The sequence below is a fragment of the Cryptotermes secundus genome, unplaced genomic scaffold (assembly GCF_002891405.2).
Source record: "Cryptotermes secundus unplaced genomic scaffold, Csec_1.0 scaffold1016, whole genome shotgun sequence".
NCBI lineage: Eukaryota > Metazoa > Arthropoda > Insecta > Blattodea > Kalotermitidae > Cryptotermes > Cryptotermes secundus.
In genome coordinates, this window is record NW_019724759.1 from 1,198,969 (window position 1) to 1,221,297 (window position 22,329).

General features: G+C 41.6%; 1 protein-coding gene across 1 annotated transcript; it reads right to left on the bottom strand.

The window, feature by feature from the left end:
- Positions 1–13,005: 13,005 nt before the first annotated feature.
- LOC111862986 (endocuticle structural glycoprotein SgAbd-2-like) lies at positions 13,006–22,329 on the bottom strand. Its single transcript, XM_023848890.2, has 3 exons — positions 22,222–22,329; positions 19,545–19,684; positions 13,006–14,222 (listed from the first exon to the last, which is right to left on the bottom strand). The coding sequence occupies exons 1-3, from the start codon at positions 22,255–22,257 to the stop codon at positions 13,910–13,912; spliced, it is 489 nt and encodes a 162-aa protein (XP_023704658.1). The 5' UTR covers positions 22,258–22,329; the 3' UTR covers positions 13,006–13,909.

The following is a 22,329-nucleotide window of genomic DNA, read 5'->3' on the forward strand; positions in this document are numbered from 1 at the left end:
GAGTTAATACAATAAAAGAGTTGTATATTTCAACACAACAGGATGCACGAAATTAAAAAAAATCGAATTGTGTAGTTTATAAAAATAATTTGGTGACGCTGGTAGCAGGGAGGTTTAATTCTGATGAATAGAGACTTGTAGGGCTGCAAAAGAAGCACGCTTGAGCAACTGGGAACATGGAAACCATCTCAGCATTTGCTTAATGACAGAGGAAAGCCAAGAAGACCTGTGTGGAGTTGACCAGTCGCAGGTCCCTCCGAATGCGAACTGATTTCTAGCCATCAGCCCGGCAAACAAAAGAACGTGAAGCCTGAATTTCGTTTAAATAATATTTAGAAATTCAATTCTTACAGCACAGAAAACACAGGCCCACGCAGCCTGCTATCCATTACGTCAAACAAATTTACATTTCTCGTCAAATCACCACTTCGGATTTGAAGCAGCTGCATGATATTGACACTTCGAGACGTAGTATGGCTGTTCCTATATATCTCGATATACTGATGAGGAAGATAAAATAAACTTATCTAATGGTACAGGGGATAAAGCGGCTGAAGCGTGAAGCTGACCACTCATCTTCATATAATGCCTGTGTTAAGAATGGTGGAACTATACCTCTGTTCCCTATATGCACTCATGACGTGTTAAGGTAAAGTTGTCCCTGTGCTTAACTAATTAAGCACTACGCCATGAAGACGTATTGGGGAGTGGATGTATAGATCCACATTTTCTTGACCTCGGCACTAGTCGGAGGTAAGTGGTCAGATTCACGCCCCGGCGTCTTAACTCCCGGGGAAAGAGTCCCCGGTACCCATTGGTTTGGCCCAAGAGCCGGTATGGACGACGTGGAGGAGTGAAAATTGTTATCCCCACCGGGACTCGAACTCCGACCCCTTGGTCGTCCAGCCCGTAGCTAGTCGCTATGCCGCCCGCAATTCATGACGTGCTTAAATAATTAAGCACAGCGATAACTTTACCTTAAACTTACATCTAAACTGTAGGTGGGGAAAAATTGTGGACCATACAAAAGATGAATTATCGGAGTCGAATAACCCCTTGCAGTTCATGATAGGAAGTGATAGAGTTTTGCCTGTATTTAATTAAGCACCAGGCCAGAAAGACGTATGGGCTGGAGGTAGAGTTCCACCATTCTTTACCTCGACACTAGTTGGAGGTGAATTGTCAGCTTCACGCTCCGTCAACTTAACCCTGGGAACGAGGCCGTGGTACTGATTGGCCTTCGGTGCTATCTAGTATCCTGGACGTTGTGGAGGGGAGATATATCTTATCCCTACCAAAAATCGAACCCAGATTCTTCCGTCGCCCAACCTGTAAAGTAGTCGCTATACGAACTGCACAATTTCGGCTCCAAACATGATGATGGCATAAAGTAGGGTCGGTAAGACAATGAATGAAACAAAGCAGTGGCTTAATTACGTAAATTATCTATATGCAAACTCCTGTCATCCTTCAGAAGGCAACAAAGCGATGAGTTCGGCAGGCAGTCGCTCAGATATGGCGAAGATAAAGATGATAGAATCTCCTTTCGCTACAAACGGACGTGTCAAGGTCCAGTGCATTCCATAGCGGAGTGCTGTCTGGCCAACCCAGACTGTTCGCGTGCGATGGTTTGGGTTCGTGCCTGTCTACGTACGTTTCAAGTACACAGCAGAATGCGATCGCTTACAGGACATTGTCTCCTCTCTTGCCTCGCAGCCGCCAATCATCTTCTAAATCACCATATTCCTCTACCACAGACAAGACTAATTCTGTATCTGAAGCCTTTCTATAAAAAATATTTTCAGATAATCTGTATTTGTTTAAATGAATTTCACTTAAAATTGTATACATCGCCTGCATTACATTTACTTTTAAAATACAGATTTTCCTTGTGCTTAATTAGTCACCACGCTACAAAGACATAAGAGGAAATGGAGTCAGAGCTCCATGCATTTTTAAGTTCGGCACTAGATGGTCGGCTTCACTCTCTGGGGGGGGGGAAAAAAACCTGCGGCACCCACTGCATAGTAGTCCGGATGGGTCTCAGAGAAGAAGATGAAAATATATTTTTCTTGCCTGGAATCGAACCTCCAGTCCGTAATCTAGTCATTACGATGCCGGAAGTACCCCGGCGCCAATGCAATATGCGTACATTTCATAAAGTATGAAGAATTTATGTTATATTAATTATGTCCACATCGAAATGTTAGAATGTTTTTCTCAGGAGACTAGATGTCTGGAAACTGTATGTCCTTGCAACTCATCCAGTTGAGAGAGCGTTATGGTATATACAACATGTGTGGCATCCCCACCTTTACTTCTCCGTTGCGTCAGCGTTGCTCCGTAACTTGTTATAGCTCATGGCGTGTGGGAAAGAGAGTGACGTCACGTCGAAGGGGTTAAGCAAAGAAGATTCCACAGGCCCTGTTACGATGGTACCTATAAAGTAAGGTTAATGACTTAAGGTTTCAGAGGCTTATTGTAGCCACGCCTCAGCTGTATAAGCCTGGGCATTACAGACAAAAGATCGAGGCTTGTAAACAATGAAAGTAGTATATATAATTAATATATGTTTTTGTTCTTCAGAGTTACGGATGCTCAATCTATAAACTTTCCTGACATGCGCATTCATCCGAGAATATCAAGAGGGAAAGAGGTGTAAATAGAATCACTATGTGAATATTGTCACGACTTTTATATTGTTACTATTAACTCGGGGCACGGGTAGGATGAATTGGTGTTATTGACAGCTTACACCTACCGCTTTGAACTACAGGCAATTACAGCGCTATCGCTGAACTGCACACTTCATAATTCAGTGTTACACACACAGCAGTGTCCTCAGTCTGTTACACGCTCCACTAGTAGTTTCCTGGTAACGGATTTTAACACAGGAACTGAAACAGTCTCACTGAATTATCCCAAATATCGCGGCAATGTGCCACACATAAAGACTTCTCTTCATTGCTGAACTCTCAAGTGTCAACTGAACGCTTTCGGTTCCTCCCTCATCTGCCAACTGCCTACGGCCAACTGCCAACTGCCTACTTTCTCGTTGCCATCTCTTCTCAGTCATTTTCGACGGCCGGCTCAAGTGACTGAAATAAAAGTCAAAGTCACATTGCGACTGACGGTCTGTCAGTAAGTCTTGGTGTCGAGCCTTATCTGGGGCTCATCACCAGATATTTATTACTGTTTGACAGTTACTGGCTAGTTTTTTATGGGGCACCCTCTCTGACGAGAGGACGGGGAAGCTTAACCTTACCGGTTGGCAAGTGTACGACCGTTCAGGTAACTAGGCAGTCGTTGTAACTTGAGGTACATGAGTTAGGGCACTACCAGCTGTGCCAAGCCTTGTATATATTGTACATACATACATACATACTAGAGTTAGTTGTAGAGTTGCAAATAGTGGTTATCCACATAGAATCGGACTGTTGACACCTGAGTGACTATGTAAAATTGTAAATATAGCTACGTACTACTGATTTTGACCTCGGTAAATGACCCATCATCTCGTCAGAGAGGGCCCCCGTAAAACCCTGTTGAGAAATGTGTGAAGGTCAGGCTGCCAATACTGGCTGGTCACACTGCGAATTCTGGGTTGATGTTCCCTGTCTTCTGTGAAACTACGCGTCTTCACTCTTTTACAAGGTATTTCAATATTGCAAAAGCTTCACTTCTTGTCTGTATTCAGGAATGACTTCTCAAACGATTAATCTTACAGACAATTAGTAGAGAGCCGGGATAGCTCAGTCGGTATAGCAGTGGGCAATGGACTGGACAACCGGGGTTTGATACCAAGCATGCGCAAAAGATTTTACTCTACTCCGTAGCAGCCATACCCGCTCTGGCACCCACCCGGCTTCCTATCCAGTGGGTAACAGGGGTCCTTTTCCCGGGGGTAAATCAGCCGGGGCGTGAAGCTGACCACTCACCTCAACTAATTCCAAGGCCAAGAAAATGCGGATCTATACAGAAAAAGGTAAAGGTATCCCTGTGATAGGCCGTGGAGGCTCATAGGGTTGTGAGACGTCGAGGCTTCCACATTTTCCAGACAATGGGCTCACAGATGACGGTAAGGTTGTCAGCCTTACTCCCCGGCCGCCCTTTACCCCTCAGGAAGATTCCTGATACTCATTTCTGTTAGAGGCTGAGTCGACCCCAGGGCCATAGTGCGGCTGGAAGGTTTAGGTCAACTGAAAAATCCAATGACTTAATCGGGAATCGAACCCGTGACCTTCCGGCTCGTAGCATAGTGCCTCAAAACCAACTACGCTACCGCGTGCAGTATGTACCATATGTAATTTTGAATGTATAATAAAGAAGATTGAACCTCGGACGTTTGAACTTCGGTATATCATCGTGGCCCGTCAAGACAATTTCTTATTGATGAGTCATCCACACTGAACATCGCCTCTCGCAGTTTTAATGTAATTTGTAATTTGTCTTGCAGTGTCTTGAATGGAATGAGTAAGCAGCTTTTAATGAGCAGTCCTTGTAAAGTGAATCATATAGAATGTTGCTTCCCTTGTGACATGCGCAGAGCGATGCGCCGTTTCGTTACATTAAATTCATTTGCACAGTGTAACTCTCCGGCTTGTCACTTGCGCAATATCTTCTATATCAGATGTGACCGAACTGTGCCTTAAGAACGGCATTCGGATCTTTTGACAGTTAGTCCGGCTTGTGGAGAGGAAAATTAATTAATCTCCTCTTTTACAAATGGACTGAATAAAAGAAACCCGCTGCGTGAAAGTCCTATGTCCAAACATTTGCGCCATCCAATTCACGTCTGCTGCTCCCAGAATTCTGACAGTTGTCATATGATGCTGCGTTATACAATAGGTTTGGCGACCCCTGTTACGTAATATAGGGGATAGTACGTGTTCATATGTTTTTGTATGTTATGTTAAGTAAGTAGGTACGGAGGGATTACAGTGGCTTGAATAGCTGTAAATCAAGTGAGTCATGGACACTGCAAGACATTAAGTAAAGAAGTATTTAGTGTCGTGGAAACATTTAGAGTAATATAAGTTGCGATAAACTTACGCAGTTTAATAGCGTAGCTTAGTCGGTACGAAGACTAGACCGCGGTCTGCATGACTAAGCAGTCAGAGTTTGATTCTCAGTAGGGGAAAAAGAGGCATAAGGTCCTGATCATTTGTTGGGCTCATTCAGGCATCTGTACATTGGGAGCTGGGGGCAAAGGGTAAAGTTGACCACTCGCTTCCATCTAATGTATAGGTTAAGAATGGTGGAGCTATAACTCCACCCCCACTACACCACATGGTGGGGTGCTTAACTAAGTAAGTCCAGGGATAACTTTACCTTACACCTCATTTTGTCGCATGTAAACTTGAAATATGATTGACTAGCTAGCTAACTAACTAACTTCATGGAGCTGAGCCCTTCTCGAGAAGCTGCCAGTTGTGCATCTACTCAAGAACTTCCCCAAAATTTATGCAACCAAAAGGTTCATTAGCGTGTTCACAAGAGTCCTCCATTTGTCCCTATCCTAAGCCAGATCAGTCCATACCACCCCATACTTCCTCTAAGATCTATTTTAATATTATCCATCCACCTATGTCTTCGTCTTCTTAGTGGTTTCTACTACACTTCACAAACCACTGTATGACACACTGTCTTCTTTTCTACATCATCTTCGACTGCCGCCACAAGACGCTCCCTCAGTTCTCAACTAACTGCTCACGTGCAACTCCGGAACTCAACTGACTATTCAGAGTCAGGGTTACTTTACCCCTAATCAGTTCTTCTTGGCGCCAAGCCCCTTGAGACCCACGACCAATATTTTTTTCAACTGAACACTTGCGGTTGTAGTTCTTATGTAACATCCTCTCTGACGAGAGGATGGGGCTGTCATTTACAATTTCTGCTGGTCCTCGCCAGCGCAGTCATTCTCGGGTCCGAGTCCTACGGAATTCATGGCCATGTTTTACTGTCTGAGACTCGAGACTCCCCCACCCTGAAGGGTCAGGCCCTAGTATTTATATCCCCACGAACAGGGTGGCCAGGTTATACCCCCAGGCACTGGCTTCCCTTTTCGTCCCCTCGTACGACTCGCAGCACTGCGGTGAAGGTATTCGAACCCTCCTCCACACGGGGTGCGACTGACTATTCTCAGTTGAATTCTTTATAATCATTTTGCACGGACAAAATAGAAAACACCGTTTCCAACAGTATCCCTATTGTGTATTTACCGATCCGTTGCTTAGAAACTGGTTCTTCTATCGTTGCGTGCGTTTACATTTCCGCGGGAATCTATTTACCTAGCCGTTGCGTAGCAATGAACTATTCTGGCTTTCAGGTCTCATGCCACAATAGTATTTAGTTAAATCCCATCCGGTTTGATGACATGCCCCATTTCGTGGCAAGATGCTCCAGATGCATGCTTGACATAAAACTGGGTATGTATTCCATGGATATTTTAGCAGTTCTCCATGGATAGCTCCGTGAAGAAACTGACTTATTGCTGATAGATATCTGTGTTCACTGAGGAGGCTGTGGTTGTTGCACTGCAAGTCAATTTTGCATATATAACGACGAAGCCTTTTGCGTTAGCGGTGCTGGAACTATCATAAAGAGGGCCAATAAATATTTCGGAAATCACGAAGTCAAAATATTTTGGAACCACATTCTGGATAGCCGGTGTCCCATACTAGATTCGAACAGAACACCTTCAGATCAAAAGCACAGATCGTCACCTCTAGACCAGGGGTGGCAAGCTACTGCCAGCGAGAGCCTTTTTATTTTGCCCAGTGAGCTACTGTGGGAATCTGGTTACAATATTATTTTTAATATATTGTAACATGTCGGCAATCCAGAAGAGTCACTTCTATGGAAACGATAGAATAGACCGTTGCATAGGAAACGACAATCGCTCTATTGTAGTTCTAACAGGAGTCTCCATGGTTGTAACAAAGGGTTCGTTGCATAGCAGCGACCAAGGTTATATAGCGGGGTTGAATGCATTCACACAGTCAGTCTTGGAACAACCGCCAGAGAAGACAGTCCAGTATCGGCCAAGATATTGTAAGCAGTAATTGTAACACTGCAAGTGCAAATGTTTGTAAAGTGTGTGTAAGGCGAGCGAACAGAATAAACTCGCTATACCAAACAACGGCGTGAACTTATTTGTAGCGTGACACACCAAAACACGCTACAATATATACGTATATAAACGTATTCCTTATTTATCAGACAGGTCTAAATTATTTTTATATATGAATGTAGGAAGTAAATTTCGCGTTATTTTTAATCAATGAGCATAATTTTCATCCAAAAGTCTTCTTGAAATGCGGCCCTTTAAAATATTTGCAAAATCATATCCGGCCCATTGGCTACCCCTGCGATAGCCCATTCTTCTCTGTTCATATACGCTCTTGAATGCATTCGTCAGTGCTAGTTATTTAAATGGGCGAGATTTGTCTTACGTGCATCTTCTTTCATCCAAATTATGCATTCCTACATAATGATATAGAAGTACGTACTTGGGCAACGTAATTGAAGGCGTTTCTATGGGGATCTGGTACAAGGAAAGACATTGGTCTGTTGGCAATACTGATATCTCATCACCTTATCTGGGTCACCTCCTCGTGATGAAGAAGATGCACTTGTCTGGTCACTTTCCTGCAGAAAGCAAAGTGAATTTACTTTACTATTCTAGCGTGATTTGAATGTTAAAGAAAACATCCCAGTAAGTGACGTAACACTGAGAACACTTGCACAGTTTTACACCTCATTTACCTACAGCATAAACCGTAAATTGTAACGCCTCAAATGAATGAAATGGCAATACTGTGAACAATATTGTTTTCAGGTACACCACAAGAACAGGAAATGCAATTCCATAACACGTTCTAAAAGGAACAACATTTGAGGATCTCACGTTCGTGGGTATCGCCACTATAAATATTATTATAGTTTGACGTCATGTAGTGCGATGAAAATTCACCGACGTTTCAGAGGAAATTACTACCTCCATCTTCAGGGTTTAAGCGTAAGCCAGAGCAAGCAGAGAGACATAGCTCTGGAAAGTGAAGGTTACTCTTTTGGCTTAATTTTCCAGCCCAAGAAATGGGTGCAATACGTTCTTCCGAAACGTCCTTGAACTATCAGGTTACAGGACATCACATCCCAGGAGGAAGTAATCCTCATGTTACTATCCACCGCCGTGGGAACCTCAAGTGTGATTTTGTTGGAACGTGTTTTGATATTGCAGTCACTATTTGTGTCGATTTTGAATTAGTTGGGAAGAGTGCAGCCACCCCTCCCCGGGCCCCACAGTTTATATTAGTCCAACACAACAGAGGATAATGATAATATGGCCTTCATATATCTTATTCTCGATCTGCCTCAGATGTGAGACTGGGTTAGGGCATCCTGAGTGTTGCCCACACAAGGTTACATGAAATGAAGATGGAGCTGATTTATGCATGAGGCATCTTTACTGTAAGAACGATCCCAAATTCGTAGCAATATTCCTTAGAGCGATACAGGTTTCTACTTGCTTCTTCTTTTGCTGTCTGTGACGGGAATGTCACTTCGCCACGTACGTCATTCGGTGATGCTTTGTCGTATCAATACAGATATGTACACGGCTGCTGTAACCGCATATAAAGACATCATTTGTTATAAGTTATAACTAACTTCACGCTGAAGGGAAGTCCAAAGTGGAAGAGTCGAGAAATATCTTCGGGCGCTCTGTACTGTTGCCTTGCGTTCGCGCAGTTGCAGCTGTGAGCTCCCTGGAAGACGTGACTGCTTAAATGAATCAGAACGGACTTCCTTGTTCTGCAGTGACTCATGTGCCGTAAAGAATTCCAGAATATTGCGCTTGGGTAGGATGAGCACATACCAGGAATATAGAAAGATGATTTCACATTTATACAAGGGGTTTAGACAGGGGTAATTATGCTAACCATTTGAAGCATTAAGAAATTTGAGTTTTTTCTTCTTGGGGGCACTTTATTTTGGGCACAAAGAAAGAACTTTTTATTAGAAGGTTCCCAGGCTTCGCCCGCTTGTCCTTAAAAGGGCAGAGTAAAGCAGCCGGGGCATGTCGCTGACCGCTCACCTCCAGCTAGTGCCGAGATTATGAAAATGTCGATTAATACATCCACTCCCCTCCATACGACTTCATGACATAGTGCTTCATTAGTTAATCACAGAGACAACTTTACCTTTTCATTATATAAAATTCCTTGTTTTGTTGTTTCTCTCGTCTTACTCTGCGTACTTTTCAATCAGCTTCTGGACTATTGAATTTGTACGTAAGTAAATAAGAATTGAATTAAGGTATTATTGTTATCCTTATTGTTATTATTATTATTATTACCTTTTTTTTATTGCTAGTGGGGCGGGACTAAGTCCCTTGTGCTGCGGCCACTTCTGGCCTATTGCACCAGCCCCAGATGATAGGTGAGGGTGATTGTGAAGCAATTGGTGGAATGAGGATGGGCAGGGGAAACCGAAGGAATGGGAGAAAACCTGTCTCGGCGCCACTTTTTCCACCACAAATCCCACTTTACCAGACGCGGGATCGAACCTGGGACGCCGCGGTGGGAAGCCAGCGACTAACCGCTTGAGCTATGACGCGGCCCTTATTATCACCTAAATAAATTTGTTAGTGGCTTTGCGGACGCTCTGTATGTCAGTTACTACCACTGATACGCGTTTGTGAAAATAATAATACGTGTAACTCGTGTAGTGTTTTCAGTTAACTCTTCTGACAAAGTATTTCTTCTCAGGATTCGAACCGAGGTCTGTACGCAGGTCATGCCATTGCTTGTTGCCTCCGAGCTGTTGCCATGAGAAACCTTAATAAGCGAGGTACACAGAACAAATGAAGCGATTTCCAATCCAGATGGAAAGGTCGAACATTCACGAAGGAATTTTTTTTCTCCTCCAAAGAAGAGCAATGCACACGGCCTATATAGTTCAGGGCTGTACAAAGTTACAGAATCTAATGCGTCTCTTTCATGCGTTCTTTTTAACAAATTGAACGTAGGATAGACCTATCCAGTTTTCGTAAAGTGTATTATTTCGTGGTGCGACGCTTTGAATTCAACCTTCCTCTAAAGTTATCGTAACAGTTCTTTACCTATGACTTACTAGATGAGCTCATAAAGGAAAAACCCGAGGAAAACTTAGGATATAGTGAAATGCTGTAAGGGACGGCGTGCATATGAAGACAGACTTGTCTTCAAGATGGTGCACTCCCACCGTTCCTCACGTCCTGAGTACTAAATGTTCCACCAATTGAGGGATTGCTTGCAAATCAAGTAGCGGCGATTTAATCAGCAGCAAAGAAATGTTTCATTATTCTAAAACTGGATTATTGCCTGCAAGCCTGAATCCTACGTAGGATATGAATGATTTCAGGATAATTATTATTATTATTATTATTATTAGAATTATTACTATTATTATTAATAGTAATATAATTCATACACAGTTTATAGGGATACTATTAAATTGTGCAACTTTCATTCATAATTCTTCGGCAGTGGTGTAACTGTAAGGATAGAGCTACATTTAAAATAATTGTTCGCAAAGGGGCGCCACAAATGCTCATAAAGGAGAACTAAATTCGAATTTGGAATGCTGTGCTACAAAATAAGATAAGCCATTAAAATCGGGTGGGTTTACCCCGTAAAAATATAAGAGAAGCTATCCCTGTAGCAGGCTGTGGAGGCCTGTTGGGTTGTGAGACGTCAAGGTTCTCATATTTTATAGACAGTCAGTTCACAGATGGTAAGGTTGTCAGCCTGACGCGCCGGCCTCCTTTTAACCCCAGGAAGTTTCTGTTAGAGGCTGAGTCGACCTCAGGACCCTAGTGCGGGTGGAAGGATTAGGTCAATTGAAAATTCCAATAAACTCATCGGGAATCGAACACGCGACCTTCCGACGTTCGAAGAAATTATTAATCCCTTTCGCTTGTCACAGCTGTTCATGGTGTAAAGGAATCCAAGGCCTACAATATAAATATTTATCTCGTGATATTCTTTGACATTTCTGCCTTTGTCACTTTGATTATACTATTGTGTCATGAGTCATTCTTGACTCTCGAATGACGACACGATTATAAATGCAGATGACGGCTGGAAATAGGGCCGACACCTTAACTCCCGTCCCAGACAAAGGTGGGACTGTTTGTCACTTCAGATTTTCATAACGACTGAACCATCATACACGAAGGCTTAATGAGATTTCATCTTGTGACTGTGACAGTAGCAGAAGTGTGACCTTGTTTATTCTGGTAGATACCTACTATATTTAGGACACGTGGTGTTGTAGTTGGCTACAAGGCAAGGTCGTAGGTTCGAATCCCGATGAGGTCATTGGATTTTTAAATTGACCTAATTTTTCCAGCCGTGCTGTGGCCCTGTGGTCGACTCAGCCTCTAACAGAAATGAGTACCAGGAATCTTCCTTGGGGGGTGGAGGTAAAAGGTGGCCACTGTGTAAGGCTGACAACCTCACCACCATCTGTGAGCTGATTATCTAGAAAATATGGAAGCCTTGACTTCTCGAAACCCTGTGGGCCTCCATGATCTGTTACAGGGATAGCTTTACCTTTACGTACTTGTCTTGTTTCTCAGTAAATGTGAAACAGTAAATATTACGTAATATAAGAGACAATTACATGTCTTGTACTTGTGTGTGTGTGTGTGCGTGTGGTATGAAGCAATTATGTTGACGTGGGTAGGCGGTATCTGTCTTGTGGAGAAATGTCTGAAGAATGGAAGTTTTGTCTCACTGGTGAGCTGAGTTCATATTTATTGAGCCCTGTTCATTAACGATGCTGTATCAAGTGAGGAAGTTGCGCATATTGAGTAAGATATGGTGCATTCAAAAGACATGGGAAGAAAGAGGTCATGACATACGTAATGCACCATCCAAGCATTCTCCGAAGGACTGAGGAGCACTATTGAGAATATCCATTTAGTTTAGTCAAATTCCAGTCGCCTTTCAAATACGTCACTGAGCATTTTAGAAAACTGAAATTACATTGCAAACTTTATTTAAAAATGTACATAATTTAATACACATTCATACACAACTTCATAAAATCGAGTGAACTCAGTTGATAACTTTTAATAAACTTTATACCGAAGCTAAACAAATAGACTTAACACTTCTTAGCTGTTATTTATTAATGTTCCAAGGAGTACAATAACTGTCAAACGTTACTTATGTTTTCGAACAGTTGCTTTGAAATTACATTTAGAAAGATTATTTTTTTTAATTAAAAGTTGCTAATAGCCTGTTCATGTGAGATTCATGATGGACAAAGTGGAACTGGAGCTGGTTTCTCACCGAGTCTTCTTCGGTTTCCCCCTGCTAATCGCCATTCTACCATGGCTCGATTCTCGTCTATCACCTCCGTCTTGATGGTGCGATATCTCGGTCTTTAACTTAGGGGCTTCACCTCTGACCGTTTGGAAGGCCAAGGTGTAGGTGGGTGGACAATGTTAAAGTGGATCTTAGAGAGATAGGAAAAGGTGATATAGACTGGATTGATCCGGCTCAGGATAGGGACCAGTGGAGGGCTCTAGTGAACACGGTATTGAACCTTCTGGTTCCATAAAATCGTGGGATTTTCTTGAGTAGCTGCACAATTGCCGGCTTCTCAAGAAGGGTTCAGCTCCATGAAGTTAGTTAGTTTATTAAATTTGCTTATTACTTTGCCTTACACTTCAACAGGCGAGTTTTATTATTCTTCTGCCTCGTAGGATGTGCTATTGAACTAAAGAATTGAATTCTTTTATTATGGCAAAATGCAAAATAAGAGTAATTGTCGTCTCATTGTTTTCACAGTTTCTCTGAAGACACAATAATTAGTTATTTGATCTCGCATTATGATTTTATATTATAAATTATTCCTTCCTGTGTAATATCAGAACACGTAACGATATTAAGTCTATGTATACATCGCGTAATGCTGATTGTTACGAAGCTCTGTCTAATTGATACTGTCCTCTTCTGATTAGCACTTGTATTTTTCTCTGTATTAATGCAGAACATTACTTATTTTGAAATGGTATTAGTTGTAGGTTCTAAATGTATGTGTGTAAAGCCATATGTAGCCTTCCTAGATTTTTGTGCTTTATTTTCTTCAAACTTTCGTTTTTAATTTGTATACCAAGAAGTTCTCTGACAAATTCTGCTTACACACACAACATACATACATCCATTTTTCAGTAACTTTGAACACAATAATAGTGTGTAAAACATAAAGAATGAAGCCGTATGTTCACAGTGGTACTAATACTTATGTTTGTAATAGTCACCAGACAATATTCTGATTTTTACTATAATATTAATGTCAGACGTAATAAGTACTGGCCCCTAGAACGTATGTACTTCGCAGGAAATTATGTTACACTCACATCTGCTCCACAAATATCGTTCAGTTGTAGGAAGAAACCTCAGGTTTATTCATTTTAAATGTAATTTGAGCTTATAACGCATCTATCAGTTCCTTTCTAAGCAACTGAATTTATATTTTGCCTATTGTTGGAATATGTATTGTTGTGTTTTTTTTTTGCGTGAAAATAGAATATAGAGTTATTTTGAACAGGGCTACCAACACCTAAAATAGAAAAGATCACGATGTAAATTTTTTATTAGAATGTCAACAGGGCTGCGATAACATCTGTAAGAGTTGTGGTGGTTTCTGTCAGCCTTGTTAGACAGACGTCAGGATAAAATAGGTTAAGGAAGCCTCTAATATCCTTCAGAATTCATCGCCTACATATGTTTCTGCCGTTCACGCTACATAACTTATGAAGTTGAAAAGGTGTCTTGATATAAACCAAGAATGAGACCAAAGAGTTACTCCATATTATACTATAGAATATCCACAAGCAGAGAACGAGTTTAACTCAGTATCGATATTGTTGTCGATTGTACCCTTGTTGCGCGTATACCCCCAAGTTTGCGCTTGCGCCTGGCTGTGTCCTGGAGATCAAGTCCAACGATTTGAGGATCGCGTCAGGTATAGGCGGCGCCACCGGCAGATGTGCGCCTTGTGCGCGGAATCCATTCTCATCGGCTGTGTAAGTGACTGTAATTGGTGTACCCTCAGGTGACGTATATGAGTACGAACCTTGTACAGTCTGAGCCTCCAGGTCCCTACTGCCAGGATTCTTCAAGTAGCCTGTCTGCTGAGCAGTAGTGCCATCTCCCGTCTGGTAACTGTAAACAGAACAGCATAGAATGCAGACCTCCGTGGATGTACTGAGCAATGATGCGTGACGAAAGACAGTAGGATATGGTATCTTACAGAAATGGTGGTTGTGATTCGATGACACGAGTCATGTATGTTGAGAATACAGAGCGTATACAGTATACAGAGTAGTGACACACAAACAAGAGAAATACGACACACAGAAACTGCAATAGCCTCAAAAGAGTGCAGCGACAACATGCTAGACATGAGATAGAACTAAACATTGACATGCATGGGAGCACGGCGGATAAGTGAACAGTGCAGTGGTCTCCCCAAAAGCAAAAAGAAAAATCACCTGACGATGGTCCATGTGCGGCCGAAACATGTCGTAAACTAGGAAAAAATATATATAAAACTAGAGACATTTTAGAAATTTTGATAACCCCTTTTAATGTATAAAATATACTTTTTGTGTCCTATTGATATTTTAATGATTTTAACATCATAAAGTATTAAAATACATTTTTAGTGAGTGACGTATTCTTGATGTCTTTTATATTGTTACATTATTGACGTGTACTTTGATAATAAGGATATATGTTGAGGACATAACAACAAAGTTATCGCTCACTCCTCGCGAGGAAAATTCCCCGTGAAGTTACAAAAAGGGCTAAGCTATGCAGTTGACAAGAACCTCTCAAGCAAGTTTTGCATTTATGTTACGTCACGGCTCACCGGATTCCGATTAAATTTGACATGGCAATACTTTCCTAACCTTGTCGTTGAGTTTAAGTTTGGCACAAATTACGTAATTACTATGTTGCTAGTTTATAAGATTTCGTGGTCTTCGCTGCTGTAAAAATATATGTGATGTTATGGGTTATGACACCGTGCTGTCTGGTAGGTGATTATCAAAGTTGCAGAGGAGTATATGCCTCCATCTTCAAAGTGAAAATACGTTCCTCTGAAACTTCGTTAATCATCTACCATATTTCACGATGTTATGACCCAGACGACCCCAAAAGACTATATTACATTTTAGCAATGCTGTATCGGATACAGCCGTTACTTAATATCGGTGGATGCAATGTGGGATACGAAACGGGCGGGATGTTGTGAGAAGCTGTTATAACAAGTTTAAGTTTTTTGGCAGGACAGAAAATCCTGACAAAGCTCAGTCAAGTTGGCTGGTGCTCATCCTGTGTTACCATAGCAACGAACTGTCACCGTTGAATAAACGTAAGACATAAAATAGGTCACGAGCGAGCGACCAGTCTCTTGTTTCTAATAAGGAATGCCTTTCTCTGGAAAGAGATGGCCTATAGCAAATAATATTCCTGTATTAATATTTTCAGTTTACCGCTAATTTCAACGGGCCGTGCCCTATTGAATTGTTGTTTACATGATAACGTGCACAACAAACAGATAATTAAATTGCATAATTTTCTAGACACTCCATACAAATAATTTTGTGATAGAAGGAATCTTATTTTTTCTCAAAATTTGCAAGATCTGAAGTGATTCGTTGTTTCCTCTTTCGGCTCCTCTTTCGTCCCTGAAGATAGAGTAAGTACAGAAGTGGGACACCCGATAGCGTAGTTGGATGAGGGTTCTATTCTCGATGAGGTTATTGGATTTTCCGATAGATCTAATCCTCACAGCCGCACTATGGCCCTGGGGTCGACTCAGCCTCTAACAGAAATGAGTACCATGAATCTTCCTGGGGGTTAAAAGGTGTCCTGCACGTAAGGCTGACAACCTCACCGCCATCTGTGAGCCGATTGTATAGAAAATGTGGGAGCCTCCACGTCCTCCAAACTTATGGGTCTCCACGGGCTATTATAGGGATACCTTTACATTTTTTACGTTCCTACGGAACGTCAGAACATTTTTATCACACCTCAAAAGATATTATTTTTCAAGTCACCTCCGTTATAACCCCGAACTTTCACAAAAGAGATGCATTCGTTTGCCGGATACGAGAGACTGGAAAACGTCGGAGATTAACATTACAGTACATAACGTAAAATGGAACAAAAGAATGTCGACCACAAGATGGCCCTGAATTGCGATGGGGACAAGCCAAAGGGCAACAGATGGAGAGGAATACCAAGCAGTCTGGATAAGTGTGGCTTCAGTCACATTCCTTCAGGTACGCTAAGATGCAGTCTCAGTTTCGTAAGCTTCCATATTTTGTGGCACAACACCCAAATACGCCCCGAAAATGGATTTATGTTCCTCTGTTCTCCACTTATGGTTCCACAACGTAATTCCATTTGTGACTGCTTTACGTATCCATCCATGGAGAGCTGTTAAAACTAACTGTAGAACACATATCTAATTTCGTGATCAGTTTAAAAATATAGTACCACGAAATAAGATATGTCACGAAACCGGACATATTTATTGCATATAGTAAAATATATTCTTTGCTTTTAATAAATAAGCCTTTTTAATCATCTTAGAGATAACTTTCGGACTTGTAATTAATAGATTTGCACGATGTCTGTGAAAACATTTTATTCTAAATCAAAGCGGTGTTTGTTAATTAATGAAACAGACGTATGTTGTCGACAACATTTATACATTGCATTCTACATGAGCACTATCAGCACATGTAAAGGTAAAGCTATCCCTGTAACAGGCCGTGGAGGTCCATAGGTTTGTGAGACGTCTAGGTTCACACATTCTCTAGACAATCGGCTCACAGATGGTGGTGAGGTCAGCTTTACACGCCGGCCGCCCTTTACTCCACTGGAAGATTCCTGGTACTCATTTCTGTCAGAGGCTGAATCGACCCAAGGGCCATAGTGGGGCTGGGAGGATTAAGTCAATTGAAAAAATCCAATAACCTCATCGGAAATCGAACCCGTGACCTTCCAGCTTGTAGCATAGTGCCTCAAGCAACTACGTTACCGCGTTGCTCTATCAGCATGTGTATACAGCCTAAATCTTTCAACTGCACTGCGAAATAAATTGTACAGCATCTGTGGAGATATTTTCCATGACTTCACCCCCTAATGAACTGGACAGAGACTTATGGACGCATTATGAATTCAAACACGATTCTTAGGTCTCGCTCAGTTAACTATACAATCGGTGTACCATGTCTCTCCCGTAATAGAGAGCTGTGCTTATGTGTGTCAAGGTGTAGGGCGCCACTGCAGTGTGATGTTATTGAACTGGACTCACTATCTGATATATTTATCATGTTTCTCTGTTGTGCCATTTCCGTTCATGAGTACGGTAAAGCTGACAGAGCCATCTCTGGAGATCTGTTAATACTAACTGGTGGAACACGAACAATCACACCTTCAAGCACCAAGACAATTATTTACATTTTACCAACAATTAACATAAAAGAAGCATTTACGCGTTTCTATGGTAACGGAAGCCAACTACGTGACAGAAATTGCATTTCAAAATATAAATATGAGAGGAGTAGCAATTTCCTTACTAACAGAGTCCAGCAGATTTTCACTTGCTTTACGATAACATACGAGTATATGGAATAAGCTCTTTTAGATTAAACCGGCTACACTGATAACAAAATTGACGCTCAAGAAATTGTAGCAGGCGCAGTTTCTTGTTATCGTCTGCTTCTTATGTGCAACGCATATGAAAGTACTCCTCAAGGACACCGCCTTATCATGGAAAGGAGGTCTACACGCCTCAGTGACACGGAGAGCTATGCTGGCGGGAGCGTAAGCTCCTGTTAGGGCCACCCATGTGAAACAGGTCAGAGGGTAAGAAGAAGACGAATTATAGTCCCTGGTCTTCCAGGTTGGAGGTTGGAAGTGGGGCTAAAGAGCCCGCCCCGGAAAAATGTACTGTTACGAAATATCTAGGAAACCATAGAAGAGGCCAAGACTCACAGATGATTGTAGCGAAAGCAAAGGAGAATGAGCGTGAAGACACCGCTTATTGCGGAATTTGAAATGATGAAGTTAATCAAATGAGTATCAACTTTTATTCAACAGTAGAATATCATTTCTCACATTGTGGTCTACAAAAGCTCCAAGATAACTAGCAAACAAATGCACAAGTGGAAGAAGTGCATTATATTTACTGGAAGATGAATAGTGTGACGGGATGCAAAACGTGTCTAAGTTGGGAGTCTGCATAACAGAATTATTTTAGAATGGTGGATTTGTTTCACGCTCCCATTTCCCTTTTGAGTGACGTCATTTAATCAACGGATTGAGGAACCTGTGACATAATTAAATCCTTGTTCTTCTTCTTTGACGTATTAGGCTCTCTGGTCCGTTTCCTGTCAGAATTAATCCGGATCTATAGATCTTATAGACAGTCGGTTGGACTCCTTGGATGGGAGATCAGCCTTGCCTCAAGGCCACTGTGTACACAGGACAACACAAACACAGAATAAACGCGCACAGACATCCATGCCTTGAATGGGATTCGAATCCACGATTCCACTGTTTGAGCAGACGAAGACATTTCATGCAAAATACTCTTCAATAGAAATTTTCTTGCAAATATTTATATACTATCAATTAATACAGCTAAAAATTACGATGCCGGTCACGGTAGCTGAGTGGTCTAAGGCATGTACTGTCTTCGCTCGCTCGGAAGTCGGGAAATTTGGTTCAAATCCCACACAAGTCGTGGAAGTTTATTCTGTGTTTGTGTTGTCCTCTAGGTAGAGGCATTGCGACGGGCTGATCACCCGTCCAAGGAGTCCTACCGTCTGTGAAATAATTATGAAACTGAAAAATCAGAGGCCAGGGCCAAAGGGGGCTGTAGAGCCAGTGAAAAGAAAAGAAGTATTTTGTGAAGGCACTGATGTTTGTGGAACACATGAGACTAATTAATTTCGTGATGAATTTAAGAGTGTACTGCCACAAATTAGGAACGTAATTGAAAGTGTTGCTTAATTTTATTGCAATAAAAAAAAAGCTAAAGCTATCCATGTACCAGGCCGTGAAGGCCCATAGGGTTGTGAGACGTTGAGGCTCCCACATTATCTAGACAATCGACTCATAGATGGCGGTGAGGTTGTCAGCCTTACGCGCCGGCCGCGCTTTACTCCCCAGGAAAATTATTTAATTAATTCCTGGTACTCATTTCTGTTAGAGGCTGAGTCACCCCAGGGCCATAGTGCGGCTGGAGGGATTAGGTCAATTGAAAAAGATCCAATGACCTCATCGGGACTTGAACCCTCGACCTTCCGACTTGTAGCATAGTGCCTCAATAAACTATGGTACTGCGTACCCCTTATGTTTATTCTAAGTGTACAGTTCTCTGCATATAGCCGAATGCGTTCTCGAACGGTAAAATCATTTTTGTTCTGCAAGAGCAGCCTCCTCTCAAATTCGCTATGAACAAACCTGTACGCATAGGAGCCATCATGGGAGACGTCATTGTTGTAAGCCACAATCGGGACAAACGGCTTCTGGAACCCCTGTTGATGTTGGTTGTACTGCGGCCGGGCTGTGCATATGCTGAACAAGGCGACCACGCATACCAACTATAACAAAACACACTGAATTAGTGACTGTTAACTGGAACACATCTCTGAAACTTCAGCTTACAACAACTATCACTATTATTGTGTTATTTAGGGGATGTTCTATCACCTGAGACAGCTTGTACCGCCCAAGGAGGTGTAATTTACATTTCTGAACAGCAATTTGAAATTAAATAATATTTCGGAAGTTTCGCTCACTCATGGAGCTGAGCCCTTCTTCAGAAGTCGCCAATTCTCCAGCTACTCAAGAATTTCCCGAAATTTTATGGAACCTGAAGGTTCATTACCGTGTTCACAAAAGCCTCCCACTGGTCCCTATTCTATGCCAGATCAATCCAATCCATCCCATCATATATCTCTAAGATCAATTTTAATATTATACGCCCACCTACGTCTTTGTCTTCCTGGTGGTCTCTTTCTTTCTGGCTTTCCCACCGATATCCTATATGCATTCATCTTCTCCCCATTCGTGCTACATATCCTGCCCATCTCATCCTCCTTGACTTGATCATTCTAATTATATTTGGAGAAGAGTACAAGTTATTAAGCTCCTAATGATGCAGTTTTCTCCAACCTCCTGTCACTTCATCTCTCTTCTGCCCAAATATTCACATAATATAATATAATTCTGATACTGAGCCCGGTTATTCTAACAGATCGTGGTTATCCTCAGTGTCTTACACCAAATTTTAGAGTAATAAAATATAACATAGCCGTTTAATTCCCCAGTATTTCCAATTTATCATTCACAGCCAATAGCCCTACCGTTCTGCGGCACACAGTGGACTATATACAGCTGAAGCAAGTCAGGAAATAACCATGCAGTCCGTAGCAATCCTGGCTCGAGCGCTCACTTATGTTTCATTGTCGCCAAGAAACGGAAAGTTGCACGGTACCTGAGTTACTGGCTATGAAATGTGATTCATCATTCTCTGATACTCTTCTTCGAAATATTTTTCGTTCCGATAAACCCGTTCGAGATTCTTGCATAACGCCCTGGGTTGTTTCTGTAAAGTGCTTGTTATTATTGTCCAATTCAACGAATTTTTAAATGCTATTTGTTTAAAAAATACTTTCAGTGAATCGCGAATTTGTACACTTGAAAATACGAAGAAAACAAATGATATCGAATCCAGTAGTCCCGTTCTTTTAATTGAAAAAAAAAATCTCTTTAAACCCCAAGAATAAATTTAATGACCAGCATGGGAATGTGAAATATATCCAGGATCTTATTACTTTCACGAAAGATGAAAATAGATACAATGAAAGTGTGATGGTTATTGCCGTTAAAATTCTGTTCTATTCCTGTACATTTACATCCGGGGCACGCGGAAACGTAGTTGACTGAGGCACTATGCTACAAGCCGGAAGGTCGCGTTTTCGACACCCGTTGAGGTCATTGTATTTTTCAATTTACCTAACCCTTCCAGCCGCACTGTGTGCCTGGCGTCGACTCAGTCTCTGACAGAAATGAGTACCATGAATCTTCCTGGTTTTAAAGGGCAACCGGCGCGTAAGGCTGACAGTCTCACCGCCATCTGTGATACGAATGTCTAGAAAATGTGGGGGCCTCGACGGCCTGCTACTGGGATAGCTTTACCTTTTTTTACACATTTGTTATCTAATATTTTATAAGGAGTCTTCCACCATTGTTCCATACTCCTTAATCAACACCCAATGAAGTATGGGACTGCCCTGACCAGGCAGCACGTTATCGCGTCCAAGGCCTATAAAATGGGCCTTCATCTCTGACCCAACACTTCGCTAATCACAGAATAAATATATTAATTATTACTTTACAATAAATTTGGAAGAATTATCTGAAGTCGGTAATAATTTTGCTTCTTGGTAATCTGGGTTTCTTGCTGAATACAAATCATAACCTCAAATTTTACTTTTAACTGTACTCATTTATCTCGACTCAAAACTGCCGATTAACGCTCCAGTCCAGTCCACTGAAGCGACATAACCAGAAATCCACAACACTATGACCATCATTGATCTACCTACACTAATTATTAATCTTTTTCTAAAATATTTTTGAGCACGTGTCATAATGGTGCAGAGACGTGGAGCTCTAAATTGCCATTAAGAAGTTACTGGATTATATTCTCAGGGTCCGATGAGAATCGACATCGGCATATGAGATGTCTCGTTGAACACACACAGAGACTTTTCTTCCGTAAGGTTGCCCGCTCAAAGTACGAAGCATGGAAGATTTTTAGACTAATTATTATGTAGAGATCTTCCAATATCATTTCTAACAACAGCTGCGATCACTTCACTTCACTGTCCACGCTAGCTCATAACCAGAAAAATTCTATGGAGAAAAGTAATTTTCTTGAATATATATTTTTGTTATTTTAATAACTTCTTTATACATGAAATGGCTCTCAAAAACTGATAGCAGCTTCCTTCAGCCATCTAATTATTGCGGTTTGAATCCATTCTCACTTGCACAATGCGGAAAAAAACCTGTTAAATACTTATGACGTGTTTAACCTCATATTCTTGTCAGGTAAGGAAAATTAACTTACCAAATTCATGCTCCTCATGCTGCCACTGGAGTACATGGATAAGGCACTTCCCTGAGAATACAGTGCCTAACGTGCAATGCTGACTACTTCCACTCCACTGACTTATAT